Genomic DNA, 21,027 nt, shown 5'->3' on the forward strand with positions numbered 1-21,027 from the left:
CAAGCCACTGACACGAGGACTAGTGACCAGCCGATTGACACCCGTGAGGACGACTAAGGTGCCTCCCGTTTAGCTGAAGGAGAGCTAAAAGCAGTGTGTTGGGGACAGTACCTCGCCCCTCAACTACCAGGACCCTCTTTTCCAGCGACACGGGTCTCCACGCACGGCAAACACGTGGGCTGTTTTCTCGCCACTTGAAAACTAGAGACAAGGGCTGTTCCAGTTTCTGGTGACGAGTCCCAAACTCCGAAGAGAGAAACCACGAGGGAGAAGGGAAGGGAAAAAGTTCCAGCCAAGAAGAGAGGAGACGGAAAAGAGGATAAATCACTGGGGCTGCAGGATCGTGACGCCCGTCTCACCAAGAAGATGATCCCCTGAAGGGCTAGGGTACCTCGGGATTGCCACACCCGTACTCACAAAAGTGAGCCCCTGAGGGACGTCCTAATTTTGAAGATTTGAAATCGTGGGGTCTTGATGATTATTACAATTAATGAAGAAGTTGTGGCTGTTTCTGAGTAATTCACTATTAATAGGTTTAATATTTAAATCTCTATGGATAGTATTGTTTGGAACGAACTATGAGGCATTAGTAGTAATACGGATCCTCTTGTTTTGGAATTTTTGGAGTATTTCTCTGTTGGATTTTGCCGTAGCGGCGCATGCAGGGGAAGCGAAAAGTAAAATTGGACTGATAGCTTGTAAATAAATTGTTCTTTTTGTCTTGAGGCTTAGAGAGGAATTTCTTCCAGTGAGGGCATTAATTGCATTGAAGGCTTGGTAAGCTTTATTTCGAATATAGAGCATATGTTTCCTGAATGTGAGTTTGCTGTCTGAATAGACTCCTAGATATTTCACATCTTTGGCTTGAGGGATGATTTGATTATTAATTTTGATGTCTCCTATTGCTCTTCTAAGTGCATTTTTTCTGAAGTAGACTAGTGTGGATTTACTTTCGTTAATTTTTATCTTCCATGCTTTGAACCATTGAGAAATAATATTGATGTGGTTTTTAGCTTACTTTTCGCTTTGCTAGAGTTGAGAGATTTACTGATGATAGCTGTATCGTCGGCATAGCTTGTGATTAAAATATTGGGATCTGTAGGGTCATTAATATATATGTTGAAAAGGATAGGCGAAATTATTGATCCTTGTGCGAGGGCTGCTGTGGGATGCTTAATAGAAGAAAGAGTATTTTTAACTTTGACCTGAAAAGATCGATTCCTTAGAAAATTTGAAATGAGGATGATTAAGCTAGGAGGAAAGTTGTAGTTGATTAGCTTAATAAGTAATCCGTCTAACCAGACTTTGTCAAACGCCTTCTCGATGTCAAGGAATATACCGGCTACAGTTTCCTTTTTATTGAAACTTTCACCGATATATTCCACAAGCCTAGTGATTTGGTGAACTGTTGAATAACCAGAACGGAAGCCGAAGTGATGATTATTGATGATATTATAGTTTATTAGGTGATTTTTAATTCTGTCCGTGATAATACGTTCGTAGATTTCACCAATTTTGGGAAGTACTGAGATAGGACGATAATTAGCTGTGTTGGATGGACCTTTTCCGGGTTTTTTTCATGATGAATATAATAGCATGTGTCCAGCGGGGGGGAAGTAATTATTTCTTAAGCAGGCGTTGTAGATATTACACAAAAGAATTATTGCTTTCTTTGGTAGATGTTTAATAGCATTTTTGTTGATATTGTCGTGGCCGGTGGCTTTTCTAACATTAAGATTTTTGATGATTTTTCTGATTTCGCTTTGGTTGGTAGGTTGATTGGTACTATTGCTATTAATGTTGAGGTAACTGTGTACATGATTGATGACATTGATGTCATTATTGCAGGGATAAGAATTATTGGAGAACTGGATTTCAAAGTCTTCAGCGAAATTTTCTGCAAGATCTTCTGGTTTGGAGATGCAAGTATTATTTTTCTTTATGGGACCAATATTGCAATTTTTATTGTGCAGGGCTTTTGCTATTTTCCAGACAGAATAGTCTACGTTGCTGAGGCTGGTGACAAAGTCGTTCCACGCTTTGTCATTGTAGTTTTTTTTAACATTTTTCTTAAATCTTTCGGGGCCTTATTAAATTTACGCTTATCTCTGGGGTCTAGTTATCCACGAGCCGATGTGTCGTTAAAAGCTATTAGCACAGTAATGGACAGTGCACATATAATACTGCAGATGTAACGTGGCATGTATTGAGCACACATCTGTTAAGCGTTTTACAAATGTGAAGTCTCTAGATGGTTGCAGGGCCAGGGTAATACCCGAGTAGTCATAGAAAGCCGTCCGGGTGCCCTGTCCTGCTGTCACCTGTCTCAGGGGTCCTGTGAGCGTTGAGCGATCTTCCTTAACCCTCTAATGCCCATGGTAGCATATTTGCTACCATATATTAAACGCCCCGTTTTTATAGCAAGATCAACATGAAGTGTAGTTTTTAGGTCATAAATTTATAATTTGAACCTTGCTCATGTATTATTAGCAAATTTTAGGCATAGATGGCAGCACCAGCTTAAAGAAAAAAATTAGAAGAAACATGGATGCATCAGACAATGCAAGCATGGTTTCAGAGGTAAGTTGTTTGTTTATTTTACAAATATTTTATTAATAAAACAGTTAACAATTACTATATATATAAAAGTAAAAGAGTTAATGTATCACACAGTATAAAATAGTTTTAATAAAAATATCGTTTTTTATTCTAAAATGTGTTTTTAAAATCATGGTAGCAAGCATTCGTGTATTTAAGACTAGCAACTCTCTGAAGAAAATATGCTTTTACATTGAATTTAGTTCGTGATATTAAATCTTTGTAAGTTTCAGATGATATATCCTTAAATACAATTTATAGATTTAAATTTTATTAGTTTAAATTTTGATATTTTTCAGTTTAAAAAATATTTTAAGATAGATTTTTCCTGTAATCTTTTGGAAAATTTATTTTCAGATTTAAGTTGAGAAATAAATTTAATCCTCTATTAAATCTCTTAAGTTCTTTTTAATATATATATATATAACAAGCAGGGTAGTTAGTACAATACTGTATAACCAATTTGGTCTAGATCAGCGGTTCCCAACCGCTGTTCCGCGGCACACCAGTGTGCCGTCTGAAGCACCGTGGTGTGCCGCCGGGTCTGGGTGTCACGGTGCTGTTCGCCCGCTATAACTCCTCCCGTCACTCCCCCCGCCAGTGTCATAGGTGGTCACGGCGTTGTGCAGAGCTATAACTCCTCCCCCTGCCAATCTTGACAAGTGTCCGCCGTGTCCCCGCCCCCATGAGACGCAGGCAGACGCCTCACACAGTGTCAGAGAGACAACGGCTGCTGTGAGGAGAGAGACACTGATACTGCAGTGATGGACAAGTTTTTGAAGAACTGGACTCTGAACAAAATCTGGAGCCAGATGAGAGCCCGAGTATGAGTGGGGGTCAAAAGAAAGCAAAGATGGTTAAATTCTCTGGCGCAAGGCAATATAGCGAAAGCTATATTTCAGTTGGATTTACTTTCACTGGAGATGAACACAAACCAACTCTACTGTGCGTGGTGTGTGGTGAAAATCTAGCTAACAGTGCTATGGTCCCAAGCAAACTTAACGCCATCTCCAAACGAAACACCCTTTGCTTCAAAACAAGAATGTGGACTATTTTGCTCGCCTGCGTGACAACATGGAGAAACAGGCAACTTTTATGAGAAAAACAACAAAGGTAAATGAAAGAGCTCTTAAAGCTAGCTATCAAGTTGCTGAACTTATAGCCAAGACAAAAAAGTCGCACACTGTGGCAGAGACATTAATACTTCCTGCCTGCAAAGCTATTGTAGAGGAGATGCTCGGACCTGAAGCAGCAAAGGAAATAGCCAAAGTCCCTCTCTCAAACAACAGAATTTCCAGACGTATTAATGACATGTCTGCAGACATCGAAAGTGTGGTTTTGGAAAAGTGAGTGAGTGAGTGATTATGGCGCAAAAACCAGAGATGATTATGACGCGCCAAACAAAAGATGAGATGATTACAATTGATGACATTAAAATTCAATAAATAAAAACAAGTAGATAAATGTACCAAATCCAGAGGATGAAGTCATATAAAAACAAGTTAAAAGCACATATTAACATTCAAGACACAGTCTTCAAAACAAATTACATTTGGTAATAAAAGCCAATCTCTTTTAAATAATAAAATAAATTAGAATTGACCTCTCTTCCGATTAAACGGTCGAGAGGTAAGTCACAGCTATTAAAATATTTCTGGCGAAGACTATTAAAACATTGACACTCAATTAAAATATGACGAACAGATAAACAAACATTACAATTAAAACAAACAGGCTCATTTTCAGCTTTAAGAAGATAGCTATGTGTGACTCTGGTATGACCAATTCTGAGTCGAGTCAAAAGAACGTCCTCTTTACGATTTCCAGCAAAATCCCAATGCTCAATTCTAGGTTTGATGTTTCTCAACTTGTTGTGATGCTGAACATCCCAAATTTGCTGCCATTTTTTTCGTATCTTTCCCTTGATGACACAGCAGATGTCTCTAAAAGGGATAAGGCAACTGGACAGTTCGACAGCAGATTTTGCCGCGATGTCTGCAAGGTCGTTTCCCTTTATTCCCGTATGCCCGGCAACCCAGCAGTACAGGATTTCATATCCTCGTATCATTAAATTTCTATGAATTTTGAGAACATCCACTACCACAGGATTCTGAGTGTTGGGAAAAGCTTCCAAGGATTTAAGAGCACTATACGAGTCTGTGTAAACTATGAACTTTTTGTGGCAGAGCTTTGAGATGTACAAAAGAGCATAATATATTGCAGTTAGTTCAGATGTTAGGACAGAGAAAGCATGGTGCAGGCATCTGCCCTCTATGTAATTTTCAAATACAAAAGCCATCCCGACATGATCATTTGACTTTGATCCATCTGTGTATATCGGATAATAACTGCTATATTTGTGCCTGTGCTCAGCGAAAATTTGTCTGTAAACGATCTCGTTAGTGCTCGCCTTTACGTGATGTTTAAAAACATCAAGAAGCTGGATCCGTGAATTTTCCCAAGGTGGAATTTCAAAATTCTGTACTGCTTGGGGGTGCATATCAGAGAGGGAGAGTTCCTCAATGACAGGGCGAACTCTTAAAGGGAAAGTAGGAACACAGGATGGACGTGTTTCAAATAATGTGTTACACTCATTATCAAGTAAGCACAGCTTATTGGGATGTTCAGGTTGAGATAGAGTATTAAAATATTGCAAAAGAGACAATTGCTCACGCCTCAGATAAAGTGATGGTTCGTTACAGTCAACATATAGGCTCTGCACAGGAGAAGTCCTGAAAGCTCCTGAACAAATCCGCAGACCTTGATGGTGAACAGGATCCAGTTTTAACAAAACAGATGACCGAGCGGATCCATAAACAACTGAGCCATAGTCCAGTTTAGAGCGGATAAGCGCTCTGTAAATGCGAAGCATGGAGCAACGCTCTGCACCCCAGGAGGTGTTCGCCAACACTTTTAAAAAATTTAGTGTTTTTAGACACTTCTTTCTCAGGTTTAAAACATGAGAAAGGAAAGTCAATTTTCGGTCGAACGTCACTCCTAAAAATTTTACTACAGGCGCAACTGGAATAATTGTACCATTCAAGTATAACTCAGGTTCAGGATGGAGACCTCGCTTCCTACAAAAGTGCACGCAGACAGTTTTCTGTTTCGAAAATGTAAATCCCTGTTTGTCTGACCATTCTTGGATCTTATTCAGAGCCATCTGCATTTGCCTCTCTACATATCTCATGTCAGCCCCTCGACAGCTAATCTGTAAATCATCTACATATAGAGATCTCAAGATGGTGGGAGGAAGTTCTTTTAGTACAGAATTTATTTTTAAACTAAACAGGGTTACACTGAGCACACAGCCTTGAGGCACACCCTCTTCCTGTTCAAAAACATCCGAAAAAACAGAGCCAATTCTTACTTGAAAAGTTCTAGTGTTCAAGAAATTTTGAATGAAAATTGGTAGGTTGCCGCGCAAGCCACTCTCGTGAAGATCCCGGAGTATACCGTATCTCCATGCCTTATCATAAGCTTTTTCAATGTCGAAGAATATCGAGACAAGGTGGCTTCTTCTTACAAATGCTTTTCGAATAGATGTCTCTAAGAGGAGCATGTTATCTACAGTTGTTCTTCCCTTTCGAAAACCACTCTGATAAGGCGATATAATATCATTCTTTTCCAAGAAGTAGACTAGGCGGCTGTTTACCATCTTTTCAAACAGTTTGCAGAGGCAACTCGTAAGGGCAATTGGCCGATAGTTGGAGGGATTCCTTGGATCTTTCCCTGGCTTAGGAATAGGAATGACAACAGCTCTCCTCCATGCACTGGGAAAGGCATGCTCCTTCCACACCCTATTGTAAAGAGTGAGAAGGGCATTCAGTGACTTACAGGACAGATGCTTTAGCATTTCATAATTCACTCCATCAAGACCCGCAGAAGACCTATGTGTCTGCAATAAAGCACTCCTTAATTCAAGCATAGTAAAGTCTCTATTGTAAGGCTCAGATTTGGAAGAGTTGAATGCGATGGGATTTATTTCAGAGTGCTGCTTCATAGAAAGAAATGCAGGTGTATAGTTTCTGCTGGAAGAAACGGAAGCAAATGTCTCACCGATAGTATTCGCAATTTCTTCTATGGAGCTAATCACTCGGCCATCTTTTTCCAAAAAGGAAAGTGAGTGGTCTTTATATATGCCGCATGCTTTTTGAACTCTTTCCCAAACCCGCTTGCTTGGCGTGGAGGATGTTATTGACGACACATATGAAATCCAGGAATCCCTCTGGCTCTGCCTTCTTACTTTTCGTGCATTTGCTTTGGCTCTTTTAAAGGCTATGAGGTTTCGCAGAGTAGGATATCTACGAAAAATACCCCATGCTTTTTTCTGTTTTTTCAGTGCTTCATGACAGTCGCGATTCCACCATGGTTTTGAATATTTTAGTAGTTTTCCTGATGTTCTAGGAATCGAAAGCATAGCTGCCTGAATAATAGTATTAGTAACAGCTTCAACAGCGTCATCGATATGCGCATCTTCTACCATTTCATCTGTGAGCTCTGCAATGGAAGAGAAGAGTTCCCAGTCTGCCCTGTCCAGTATGAATCGAGGGGATCTCGACATGGGGTTTGCTCCTCTTCGTGCAAGAGACACAAGAATGGGATAATGATCACTGTTGTAAAGATCTTTACCCACATTAAAAGTGCAAAAAGGCAACAGAGATGGTGAACAGATGGCAAGGTCGAGAGCATGGAATGTTTTTGAAGGCTCATGGAAGTAAGTATCTTGCCCATTATTGAGGAGACAAAGGCTATGATCTTCGATCATCTGCTCAATTTGTCTTCCTCGGCAATTAGTATCCTTACTACCCCAGAGCGGACTATGGCCGTTAAAATCTCCTATTATGATGAAAGGCTCAGGCAGCTGCTCTAAAAGACCATTTAAATCTTGCTGATCAATATGCTCATTTGGAGGCAAATACAGAGAAACGACTGTAACAACAAAATCAAAATTTGTTTGAGTAGCGACAACTTGGAGGGATGTCGTCAAAGAAAGCACATTTGAGGGATAATCCAGTGAGGTGAGGAGACCTACACCTCCACTGGCACGCTCACCTGCAAGGTTACATTTCCTGACGAAGGAAAACCTCCGAAGTTTTGCCTGTTGTTCTGGTTTTAGATTTGTTTCCTGTACTGCGAAGCATACAGGATGATAAGCATTAATTATGGCTTTGATGTCGAGCAAATTTCGGTGGAAACCGCGACAGTTCCATGAGACGAGGGTGGCCATTATGTCTGGTTTTTGTTCTTTCTGTGCTCTTGTTTGGTTTTTCGTGGAAGTAGATGCCTGGGAAATTCTAGACCCTCCTCTACTTCCATAGTGTCTGAATCCGCAGATTCAGAAATCATTTCGTCAAAAGAGCTATTGCTGGGACTTCTATTTTTATTAATTATTTTGTGACTTTCAATTTTAGGTTTACTTTGAATGACTGTTTCTTTTTTTTTTTTGTATTAAATGAGTTGCATTTTCCGTTTTCTTGGTGGATGTGGTTGGTTGGGTTTTATTTGGTTTAGTCTGCGTGCCTATTGATGTTTGGGTGGCAATGCTACGTGTTGTTTTAACTGCACTGGCATAAGATTTGTTTGATTGGAGCTGTGTGCTTTGAACTAGTTTTCTGGCTTCAGCATACGAGATGTTCCTGGTAACTTTAAGAGTCTGTACTTCTTTTTCGGATTTGCATTTTGGGCAGAGGCGTGAAAATGCTGGGTGCTGACCCTTGCAATTTATACACAAAGGCGCAGCGGTACAATTTTCCGAATCGTGGCCAATCTGTGAGCATCGGGCGCATGTGAGGCTGCCACGACAAGACGTCTTAGAATGGCCGAAACGCTGGCATTGGAAGCATCGCATAGGGTTGGGAATATAAGGTCTTACAGGACAATTTAAATATCCGGCCTTAATATTCTTAGGCAGATCAGGCGTGTTGAAGGTAAGGATCACGTGTTTCGTATCGATCAACTTACCTTCCTTACGCATCTTGATCCGCCTAGCACAGCAGACATTTTGGTCGGATAGCTCGGAAGCGATCTCTTCTTCAGGAACGTACAGAAGGTCGAATTCCGATATTACGCCACGACAATAATTCAGTGTCTTATGTGCTGTTACAGTGACATTCGCTTGCCCAAGTTTAGTAATCTGAAGTAAAGAAGCAGACTGGGTGGCTGAGTTTGTATCAATAAGCAAGTCTCCGGAGCGGAGACGCTTTATGTTTCTCGGCTCACCAATACAAGACTGGATGTATTTATTTATTACGAAAGGAGACATCTTATGCATTTCGCCAGAAGGACTAGAGATGACTAGGAAACGGGGACTATTGTGATGATTTTTTTTATTTGCATCTGTCCGTAATTTTTTTGCAGAATTTTCAGAACTAGGTTGAGTGACTGGTTTAGTAGTAGACTTTTCAGAACTAGGTTGAATGATTGGTTTATTAGTAGGTGGTTCAGAGCTAGGTTGAGTGACTGGTTTAGTAGTAGACGTTTCAGAACTAGGTTGAGAGACTGGAGTGACTTCGAAGTCTTTGATCAGAAAAATTTGGGAATTAGCCATATTGAAATAAGAAAAGATTCGGATCCGACGGCCCCGCCCACCACGGAGCCCAACAAGGGAACACAGATTCCTGTGTTAGGGCTAGCCGGACCTATACGCAAACTGAAGCCCCACAGTCGGCTTTCCCGAAAGCAGGTACTCCCGAGAACTTGACCCCAAGCCACTGACACAAGGACTAGTGACCAGCCGATTGACACCCGTGAGGACGACTAAGGTGCCTCCCGTTTAGCTGAAGCAGAGGCCAAAGCAGTGTGTTGGGGACAGTACCTCGCCCCTCAACTACCAGGACCCTCCTGTCCAGCGACTCGGGTCTCCACGCACGGCAAACACGTGGGCAGTTTTCTCGCCACTCGAGAACTAGAGACAAGGGCTGTTCCAGTTTCTTGTGACGAGCCCCAAACTCCGTAGAGAGAAACCACGAGGGAGAAGGGAAGGGAAAAAGTACCAGCCAAGAGGAGAGGAGACGGAAAAGAGGATAGATCACTGGGGCTCCAGGATCGTGACACCCGTCTCACCAAGAAGATGATCCCCTGAAGGGCTAGGGTACCTCGGGATTGCCACACCCGTACTCACAAAAGTGAGCCCCCTGAGGGGTGGAATTTTATAAGAGAAAGTACCTTTTCTCTTTAAGCATTTGAGCAAGCCGAGCTTTTAAACTGTCAAATTTTACAGAACTTTTCCCTTCGGAAAAAGTCTCTCCGTTGGGGGAGAGGTTGTAACAGCTTTAATATCGTTATTAATCTTTCGTGCATTTGAAATAGATGAATAATAAATTACTGGCAACAGATTACTGGCAATACTGAAATGCAGGCTCGAGAGCTGCATGCATTTTCTCGAAGCATGTAATTATTTTTTTTAAATAAGTATATAGAATATATTTTCTCTTTTTGTTTTGTATGTCGCCATTTTTGTGTGTTAAATAAAAGTTATTTCTGTGTTCCATCATTGGAGTTGCTTCATATCGCTTCATACTCACAAAAGTGAACTCCCTGAGGGATGCAAGTAGAGGAAAAAAGGAGAGTTCTGGCTCGGGAGCTTTAGGGAGCGGGAGTTGAGGGAGCTCCCGAGAAGGAAGGCTGAGTCGTGGAAGGGAGGCTTATGTGAAAATGGAGACAGGGAGCCTTATCCGGAGGTGGATGGGAATAGAGTAGTTGCTACGTCACAGAAAAACGTGTGCTTAGGTTTTATTAATTAGGTGATTTAGTAGTTATATGGTAATGTGATCACTGTCTTACTTATATTGAATTCTTAAAAACATATGTCAAGTAGGTGTTTTAAGTGACTGATACAGTTCATTTCCTTAAACACATATATAATAAAATGTTTCCTTCACAGTCTTTGGAAAATAATTATTTTGTTACTTGCCTAAGGTTGAATGTCTATAATATTGCTACCTATAATGGGTTTCATACAGACATTTAAAACCAAATCATAAGTTTATTAAAATACAAATCATAATGAGTACTATTTTTTAATTTGATGATTTAAGCATTTATTAGACATGTGATAATGTGATCACTTTCTTACTTATATTGAGTTCTTAAAAACATATATTATGTACATGTGTTAAGTGACTGATGCAGTTATTTTCTTTAAACAGAAATGGCTATACAATAAAATGTTTCCTTCTATAACCTTTCAGATAATTATGTTCTTACTTGTAGTGATCCTATGACTGAATATCTACAAAACTCCTACATACAATAAGTTTGATGTAGACAATAAAGACAACTTTTAAATCAAATAATTAATTTATTAAAATATAAGCAATATTCAGTATCATAAAAGACATTTGATAAATGATATAAAATAATATCAGGTATAAAATAAAGATGACATGAAATGATTATAAAAGGACACTGAAGATGAACTATATACAAATAATAAAAATATTATCAAATTTGATCTATACCATAATGTCCATATGCTAGACTATTTCACCCCGTCATGTAACAAAAATCGTTTATCATCTAATGGGGATAAACTTACTTTTCGCAATAAAATCGTGCTAAAGTGATGCTTACGACTTTCAATTTTGATCATATTGTGCCTAAGCAGCTTTTTTCCGAAAAGACAGTTTCTGTAATCTTCATGTTTTAAGTCACGCTGAATTACAGGTTTTAAAACCCCTTTCGCAGTCTTCTTTTCGAATAATTCAGTTTTCAGAGAGTACATTTTGCTCTTTAACCCAATAAATTCAATGGCAATGTTACCGTTTAGTTCATCTTTCATCTTTCCGATAACCTTTTTATTTGCCTGGCTGTGTAAAGGGTGCTCTGTAGGGTAATCGGACGTATCATACATATGCAAATCTTTTAGCATATCATGGTAGAAATCTTGACATGAGATTTCATAACACAGAGAATCAGTATCTGTAAAAAGAAGATGGACATTTTTTCCATACTTCATCTTCATGAAATCATAGTGAAATTGATACATAAGTGTTTTAGAAATATCTAAAATAGAGAATCCAGCATATACAGGCCGATTCAAAGTTAACATCTTGATTTGCATTTTTACAGCTACTAAATCATTGTTAAAAATGGAAAATGATTGAAATACAGGAGAAGCGATGCATTTCTTTGCTATTTTTTCATCATTTACAAGTCTAACATCGATACGAGCTCTTAAGTTCTCCATAGTCTTACCAAAAACAGCATTGTTCATCAACTTAAAAAAATCTCTTTCAAAAGCTGAGCTGCAATTCTTCCTTTGATTGGTATTAAATTCTATATATGGTTTTAACCAAGGTGACTGCTCAAACATGAGAATTTTATGCACTTTTCTTAACTTTAAACCTAATTTAAGATAGAGTTTTAAGTTTCTGTAATGCACTATATAATGTTCCTTATCATTTAAATTAGGTATAAGCTTTCTACCTCCCATTAATGATTGATTTATAGCTTTCATATTTTTTTTTTTTTTTTTTTTTTCAAATAAGGCGAAAATAATGTTTCATTTAATGTTACTTTTTCAGGAGCTAGAGGGAATTCGTTGTGCAGATCATGTAAATTTTTAGGATAAGCTAGATCACACTCAAAAATGTATCCCACAGAGCCCTCATCTTCTATTTCTAATATGGCTTTTTCATCCATACTGTTAGGATCTTGCCATTTAAAGTTCATCAAAGGTAGAGGCTGAACCATTGCCCACCCATATAAATTATTTTTATCAAAGTACATGATGTACTTACTCGGAAGGGTAGGATCATAATCACTTAAATTTTTGTTATTGGCTCTACTATTCCTCTTTGATATCCATTGATACTCCACCTCTGATACCTTTTTCTAGAAACAAATGCATCGTTGGATCTGTCAAAAGTTCCATCTTCACCTGTGTCATACGTAAGCAAGCCTGCCAAGCTAGACCAGGTGCCGTAAACATATGACACGGATCTAATTTGTAAAAGTCCATGCAGAGCTCTCGGAAATTTTCAAACACATCAGCAAGAAGTAAACAGTCCGTTTTTAAATAAAGATCGTGATATTCACCGAGATTCTGAAGTTTAAACACTTTTTACACCATCTGAGCATGCTGGTAGTCAGACTCGGATAATTCTTCTTTGGTACAAAATTTGAGAAAAAGGCTTCTCTAGGGGGTAAATGAGTTTCATTAAACTTTTTAAAGCTATCCATATATTCATATGGATAAACACCTTTTCTGAGAAGCAATGGGATTTTGTCGTTTTGAAAATGTTCTCGTATTATTACAAATTTTCAACAAGTTTCTGCAACGATGTGGGCAGGAACTGGAGGGAATCTAAAAACTGTAGCTGTCCTATAGAGAAAGAAATGTATTTCTCCATGTTGTTTGCAATGCAATTAATACGTTTTCCTTTTAATTTTCCTAGTTCTTGAACTATTAAATGACTATCATAACCACGAAGATTATGAAATATAACAGGAATCTTCCAACTTAATTGATAATTTAAATTACAAGCAGAGTGTGCTGCACCTCTGTAATTATTTGTTTTTTGTAGATGGTCGTGATCTCTTACACGATCCCTACCTAAAACGTTACCACAAATATGGCAGTTAACAGCGTTTTGAAATTCTTTCTCCTGTTCCTTACTCATATCTATTTTTTCTATTTTTCTCAAAGTTTCCGAAATTGTTTCCGCTTCAGCTAATAAAGACTCTAGAAAATTAGACAGCATTTTCCCGCCGATATATTTTTGGAGATTGAATACTTTTATCGTTTGGACCTACGATAAGATAACTATACCCACAGGGGACATGTTTTGAAATAATATTCGTACTCGATGCTTCTGGATTATTTAAGCAACCACTAACTTTGGGTAGTATACATTCGAAATCAGCATATATAACATACGGTATCCTAAGCTGAAATTTAAAATTGTCAAAAGTTAACCACTTATTTTTCCCATCAGGCATTTTAATTTTTTGAGGACCAAAATCTGAACAATATTGTACGTGATCTTTTAGTAAATCTTCCCGCGAATATCTGTGCAGGCAATAATTACAATAAAATCTCTTCCCATTACGTTTTGATAAACTGCTAAGCAATCTACTGACATTTTTTATTAAACAGTAATGAGATTTTTCACCTTCTGTTACATATAAAAGATTAATATGGGTGGTATACCTTTGCTTTGTAATGTAAAGCGGAAATATTTCTCTATCATACCCGAAAACGTTAATTGAAATTTCATTCAATGTTTCAAACTTTGGAATTTTGTCCACTGCTACGGGAAAAGAAAGAGTGCTACAATTCAGTTAATGCTCATACGGTAAGTATTTCCCAACCCTTGACGCATTCTTTTTCTGAGGATGAAGAGCGGCAAGGATACACCAAAGGAAACATTTGTTATCTTCATTTTCAATATTTAGAATAGACTTTGTATTTTCTAGTCTCTGAGGCAAATGCAGAAATGATGAACCACTAAGGGGAACATAACTTGCTACTTTTAACTCGAGTCTTTTTACTTTGTCTAAGATCCACCCACTTCCCCTTTCCAAGAATTCGTCATAAGACGACATAATTTTTCTTACGGCTATGGAAAGATTATCATCAAAGTTGTCATCCAGATTTAACATACACGCACTTCTAAAATAGGCTGTAGTTGTTTCTATTTCTTGTTCGGTTACAAACCTTATGAATTTCGCACTAACAACGTAGTACCATTTAATACCTCTATTAAGTGTTAAATATTCCTGTAACCGTTCGCGTACTTTATCTTGAACAGTTGAAAGAAAAACGGTGAGATCTTCATCGGATCCATCCTCGGGTAAAATGATATATTGTTTGAAGGAGTTAAGAGCTTCTTCGCAATCAGGAAAAGTTTTCTTTAATTTCTTGGCTGGGGGTAGAGATACTTGTATATGGGAGTTTGCTCCTGAAGTTGACGGTCTTTTCAGGCACTTTGTTTCATGGTGCTTGGCAGCATACCGACGAGCAAATCCCTTTCCGCAATGGCCACATTTAATATCTTTTGCATTCTCGGAGTGTAGCCTCTCATGTCTCAACATGTTCTTTCGAGCCGAAAATGATTTTTGGCAAGTTGTACATTTCCACTACAAAAGGAAACAAAATTTCCAAAATTAGTCTTATTAAACTCTAAAGTGTTTGTGAAAAAATTACTAAATCATAAAAATATGTTCTACACCCCCTTTTTTAACAAAACTAATAGTAACTGAATTTGTTGTTATGCATCATTTATTTTAAACATTTTATTTTTAGATATTTTTGTTCATCTCATAATATAAAGTACCTGGAAATGTAGTTCTGAAAATTTAGTTTTAGTAAAATTTAATTCAGAAATTTAGGGAAGAAGCATCTGGAAATTTAGTTTAGTATTTAAAGACAACCTCAATTGAGATTTTTTTAACACAGAACTTTAACCACATAATAACACAAAAATTATGTTCTAATAAGAATATATATACATATAAATACATCAATAAGCAATCGCCGATTGACTCATAAACACACTTTCATAATTTTATCTTTTTAAAATGTAATGAATGAAAAAGCTATTTTGTTACACAATAAAAACAAGAAACAAGCATAAAAGCTCTCATTGTTTTATTGGTTTCCTTATAATTACACAATTACTTAATGGGATGTTAGCATTCCTAATCACTGTCTATTTTTCACATAAATCAATATAAATGCTAAAGAGAAAGATACATAGACGTTCATTCAGCGCAGAAAACAGTTCTCGAAGTTATCAATATTAAACATGATCATAGAAAAAGCAGAAGTATCACCCCAAAAGATAGTATTTTGCTTTTTAATTCTTTCCCATCCCTAAAATTACATTCATTCTACTTCTTCATTAAAGACAAACATCAACAATAATTTAAAAAGGGACTTACGATTCCATTCCTTGCTTGATTTAAAGAAGAAGAAACGCTTCCGTTGATTTCATCATTTTTAACTTCGTCGTCAAAGTCAGACATCCGGTCTTGAAAAATAATTTGCCACTTCAGCGAAATCCATCATGTTTTCTGTTTCCTCCTCCGTTAATGGCCATGGTTCAGCATCAAACTATTAATTACCCAAATACAAACATTTTATTAAACCTGGATGTTAAGTCGCTACATTAATTTTTTTAATCGTTCATTCTAAAAATACAATAGAATTTTAGATAATGAAACTTTTATTTAGAGATAATTAATTACTTAATACGATTCCATTAAAGAATTTTGATTATTTAATTGCATTAATAAATTAATCTTTCTAAAGTTAGAGAATTAAATAAAGAATTATAAAATTACTTTATCGGATAATTAAAATTTCTTTTATCGGATCCATCTTTCAACACCACTGCTCCCAACTATGACGCTATTCCAGATGATAATAAAGTCCCTTCGCATGGCCTATATATTGCTATATGCTGCTTTTATCGCAAGCGGTAGACTAAGATAATAAATATTGGCATTATGATTACGCGTACTTTCTTAGACAGTAGTAATCAATGTGATGCAGGACGTGTTATCTTTTGTAAGCTTTGAAATGTACATATTAAACAGTTTTAGACCTTTATCTCAACTTTAACTTCTAATGGTGTGATCTCGTTCTTGTTCAGTATCTTACTTATTTAATATTAGTCTTATGATTACGCGTACTTTCCTGAACAACCTTAATCAATGGGGTACGGGACGTGTATCTTTCCCAAACTTTGGAATGTACATATAAACAATTTCAACCCTTTATCTTAACTTTGACTTCTAGTGGAGGAATCTCGTTCTTGGTCAGTATCTTACTATCTAATATCAGTATTATGATTACGCGTGCTATCTTAGACGGTAGTAATCAATGGGGCCAAACTTTGGAATGTACACTGCTCAAAAAAAAAAAATGGGACAGTCCTATATCTCCCGATCTACTGGGCCGATTGACAAAATTCAAATTGCGTTCTTCATGTCTCGAAAGCGCGACTTAGGATATATATTAGATTTATATATAGCACTATTCTAACATAGGTATTTTGACACAAAATCGGACTTTTTCTGAAATAACATACCAATTTTTTTACATATTTCGATTCTACGACTCAAATTACGCCTAAATATGAAATTTTGTAAAATTTGGACCGAAATTTACGGAGAAATTCACAAATTTATGTTGGCACTTTTTTGTCAGTTTGCGCCAAGAATACTTCACTTGGCGAACTTCTTAATATATGGCAACCTAGTTTCCTTAGGAAAAAAAGTCACCATCGTTCCTTTTTTCCAAATAATATTCTTTATATTATATTTTTCATTATAACTTATTATTTTAAGTAATTTTTTCTTTTCGAATTTCATTTTAATTGTTTAAGTTGCACTTTTTTTTTTTTTTTTTTTTTTCCCAAATAGTTTTCTTTATATATATTTTTCGTCATAGCTATTACTTTAGGTCATTTTTAAATTTTTATACTTTTATTTTAATTGTTTGTGTTGCATTGTCTCTTCAGATAATTGTTTTAAAATTTTCTATTTATTCTTTCGAACTGAGCATTTTAAATATATTTATTAATATCAATTTTCCAGAATTTGATTTTATTTATTTGAACTGCGTTTTTTTCGGAAGAATACTTTGTAACCCAGACTACGATGAGTTTGAAAACTGCATACTATATTAAAAGAGAAAATACAGTAAAGCACAGTTTTACACGCCTTTCAATGTTCCGTTCAGAAAAAATATATATAAATAAGAGAGATGTATAACCGATATTTTAACTTAGGATGACTTGCATACACTGCTTTAAACAGTTTTATCATTGTGCCCATTGCTTTACACAATTTTATCCTACAATTGGTTTCTTAAAATGTTATTCATATTTTAGTCAAATATTTTATTTTTGAAATCGCAAGAATCAAATATCATAAGATTGAAAAGTTTTAAATATAAAAAAATACGAATACTAAATTTTACGAAAAAATTTACTTTTCTTCTCTGTTTCTTTAAGCATTCTGAAAATATATTGAAAAGTATCCAACTTTTCGAAACATTTTGGTATTTCTGACAATCATTATAAATAAAGTTATCGCCTTCCATTTCATAAAGGCCCACAAACGGCCGAGCGGTAAAGTTGCTGAACACTGGTAGTTCACTCCGGGGTTCGAACCCCGGTAAACGGGCTGGTTGCATGGGTCTCATGTGTACCGCGTATGACAGCTGGTTTCCCTTAGAAAGTTCTTCACGAAGTATTTCGTCAGAGCCTTTATCAGTCTTTAGAGGCTAAACATTTTGAAGCTATGAGATGAAAGGAAAGACTGGTTTCATCAAAAGGTTTTGGTTTATTTTATTATGACAAAGCACACTACGGCTATCTGCCTAAGGGGAGGGATGCCTTCCTGGAGGACTTTCTAAGGGAAACTGGCTCGCATACACGTTACACTTGGGGAAAACCACGAAAACGCCCATGCAGCCAGCCCGTTCGCGGGATTCGAACCTCGGACCGAACTACCAGTGTTCAGCGACTTTACCGCTCGGCCGCTAGTTCATCAGGAAGGGAAAAAAACATCTTTAAGTGACATCCACATACATCACTGGATAAACTCCTGAATCTTCAAATAATTCGACTGAGGAAATCATGGGATTCACCATTTATGATACGATATGATGTTCTATAACGTAATTTACACAACCATATAGTTTAAAACCAGTCGCTCTTCACTTTAATCTGCAATGATATCGTTTTGTCTTTTCTGTTAACACAAGCTCAATTGATGGTATTTGCTGGTGTACTCGTCCAAGAGTTTTCTCTTTGAACACCTAAATTCTTTGAAGTATCCTGAAAGTATATTCGAAAGCGTCCAACTTTTTGAACATCTTGGTACGTCTGACAGCCAAATTTCCCTGCAAATTTTTGCTTACTTTTCTCCCTAATTTTCTTCTTTCCTTCTACAGTTATTTTCAGTGCTCACACAAGAAAATTAAGATTTTTCGACTGCTAGACTTCCATACATTTTGCATTCTTGTCAATTTTTTAAAATATCAATTATATGAATTGCGTTTCAGCTAAAGACAGCTTTTCATTTTTTAGTCATTTTAGCTATAAATAAAGTTTAAAGCGAAGTCCAAAGGATAAATAATTTAATTAAAAGATTTTTGCTAAATGACAAAGAAATAAAACAGTCCAGCAGGGTTTATTCTGTACCACAGAGTAACCCGATTCTTATATCGGCTGAAACAATCTAAATCATATTAAAGATCATGTTTTTTTATACAATCTATAACACGAGAGAAAAAATTAGCTTCTTAAAACATGCTTTCTAAGAGAATTAATATAAAAATTTATATTTATATATATATTTTTTAAAGTTGGGACTTGAACCAAACTGTCAGACTTTTAAAGCTTATTTTACATGGTGGTTATTATTAAAGTTCCACTTTGAAATGGTCATAAAAGGAAAACTACCGGACCAAATGTTATCAAACTTGGGAATCGTGTAAAGGAGGTTATGAGAATTTATTTTCGGCGGAAAAAAAAGAGTTCAAAAACTCACCATCAGGGGAAAATGGCGCTGTATACAATATTGTTAAATGAAATAAGACACGAAAACATCTGTTTAAAATGTGTTTAATATTTTCCGAAACGTGTTACAAAGCATGTTCAATGTAGCGTCCAGCATTTTCCGAAAGCAAGTTAAATCATGTTACTGCATTTTCAACAGCAGCTCTTAGCATATCAGGTTTGGTTTTGGTTTGGTTTATTAGATTACGGCAAAGCACTCGAGGGCTATCTGCCTTAAGTGAGGGATGCCTTCGTGGAGGACTTTTTAAGGGAAACTGGCTCGTATACACGTTACACATAGCATATCAGGAGGAATGTTATCAGTGTATCACATTTTTCATTTCTGCCAAATTGTTTAGATTATCACCATAAACAGTGCTTTTGAGATAACCTCATAGACAAAAGTCACAGAGGTTGAGGTCTGGTGGGAAGAGGGGAAGTGTTGGCCTATAAGACGTTGATTTGTGAAATGTTGCCTAAGTAACTATGCGACACTCTTGAGGTGGTGCCCAGCCCTGCATAAAAATCGTAGTATCTAAAATGCCACGTTACTGCAGTTCATGTATCACGAAACATTTTAATATTGGCTCTAAGGAACTGCAATCGCAGTGGTCCAGCTGTCGACTGCTCTTCAGAAAAAAATGGTTCACTTATAAAACTAGCTGTCATTCAAGAGTAAACGGTGTGAAATGACTGTTACGCAATCGAATGCAGTAGGAGAATGCAATGGAACTAGATAGATAACATGAGAGATTTCTTTGGCCCAAATCGATTAAAAGCATTTTGAATCAGTATCTTCATGTTTTAGTGCCGAATTCAGGCTTAAAAAATTACAAATTAGCGATCTGTAAGAAAACGATTTCCAGATTGTACGCACTTGTGAGAGTGATTTGCGATCTTACATTTTATAATCGCTAATTCGTGGTTTTCACGGACGAAATTCTCACTTACAGGGATGGCGCACTCGACATTTATCGAATTTAACGTCTTTAAATAATAATTTGCCTACTTCAAAGTTTCTTAAGGGTATACAACATATTAAACCCGTTTAACAAAAGGTTAAGTTAGATTCCGACCCATATTTCGTTTAACAATATTGCATACAGCGCCATTTCCATCCCTGGTGGTGAGGTTTCGAACTTCCTTTTTTTCGCGGAAAATAAATTCCCATGACCTCCTTTACACGATTACGAAGTTTAATAACATTTGATCCAGTAGTTTTATGACCGTTTCAATGTGGAACTTTAATTATAACCACTCTGTATATTATTAAATTTTAATTTGAAGCTATGCGTTATATGTATACCATGCGTAAAATTTTCGCTTTTATGGAAAAATAAAAAAATCGAAGCAAATATACTTAGTATAATGGACCAAAACTGAAAACATTTCCCCTCCCTCCGAAAATAAAATATTGAAATTTCGAACTTGAATTTACTGGGTTATCGAAATATTTAATTTGACTTATCTTCTAAGTCCTAGTTCCGACAACAATTCCGTCAAAAATTCCGAATTACTTAAGCTAAAGTTAAAGATTTAGTATATATTCACTGTATGTTAATAAAGTAATCAGAGTGTAATAAAAATAGATTATAGTATTTACGCTGATGTAACTTTTTGTCTGACTGCACAACATGTAATGGAAGAGAAGGTTTGTAGAGATCTGTTTTTCACATGCCTCTAAAAGTAGATGTCATATTAATTTTGTCTCTTCAATGTCAAAAAACTTTCCTTTGAGAGGCAACTTTAGTTTTTGAGAAAGAAAAAAAATCACAAGAAGACAAATTTGAAGAACATGCAGGACGATTGAATATACATACTTATTTTCCGAACACAAGCGGTTCTCCGACTGGTTATTGAATAATGAAAAGATGCATTGTCATGCAATACAAAACATTTGGAATACGTTTTC

General features: G+C 36.6%; 1 protein-coding gene across 1 annotated transcript; it reads right to left on the reverse strand.

Annotated features, from left to right (window-relative positions):
* Positions 1-12,052: 12,052 nt before the first annotated feature.
* On the reverse strand, positions 12,053-20,547 carry LOC118206053 (uncharacterized). Its single transcript, XM_085821758.1, has 2 exons — positions 15,487-20,547; positions 12,053-14,682 (listed from the first exon to the last, which is right to left on the reverse strand). The coding sequence occupies exons 1-2, from the start codon at positions 15,568-15,570 to the stop codon at positions 13,885-13,887; spliced, it is 882 nt and encodes a 293-aa protein (XP_085677884.1). The 5' UTR covers positions 15,571-20,547; the 3' UTR covers positions 12,053-13,884.
* Between the last annotated feature and the right edge of the window lie 480 nt (positions 20,548-21,027).

This window comes from Stegodyphus dumicola, chromosome 8 (assembly GCF_044657685.1).
Source record: "Stegodyphus dumicola isolate Sdum_Otavi_A_Nest chromosome 8, ASM4465768v1".
In the NCBI taxonomy this organism is placed as follows: Eukaryota; Metazoa; Arthropoda; class Arachnida; order Araneae; family Eresidae; genus Stegodyphus; species Stegodyphus dumicola.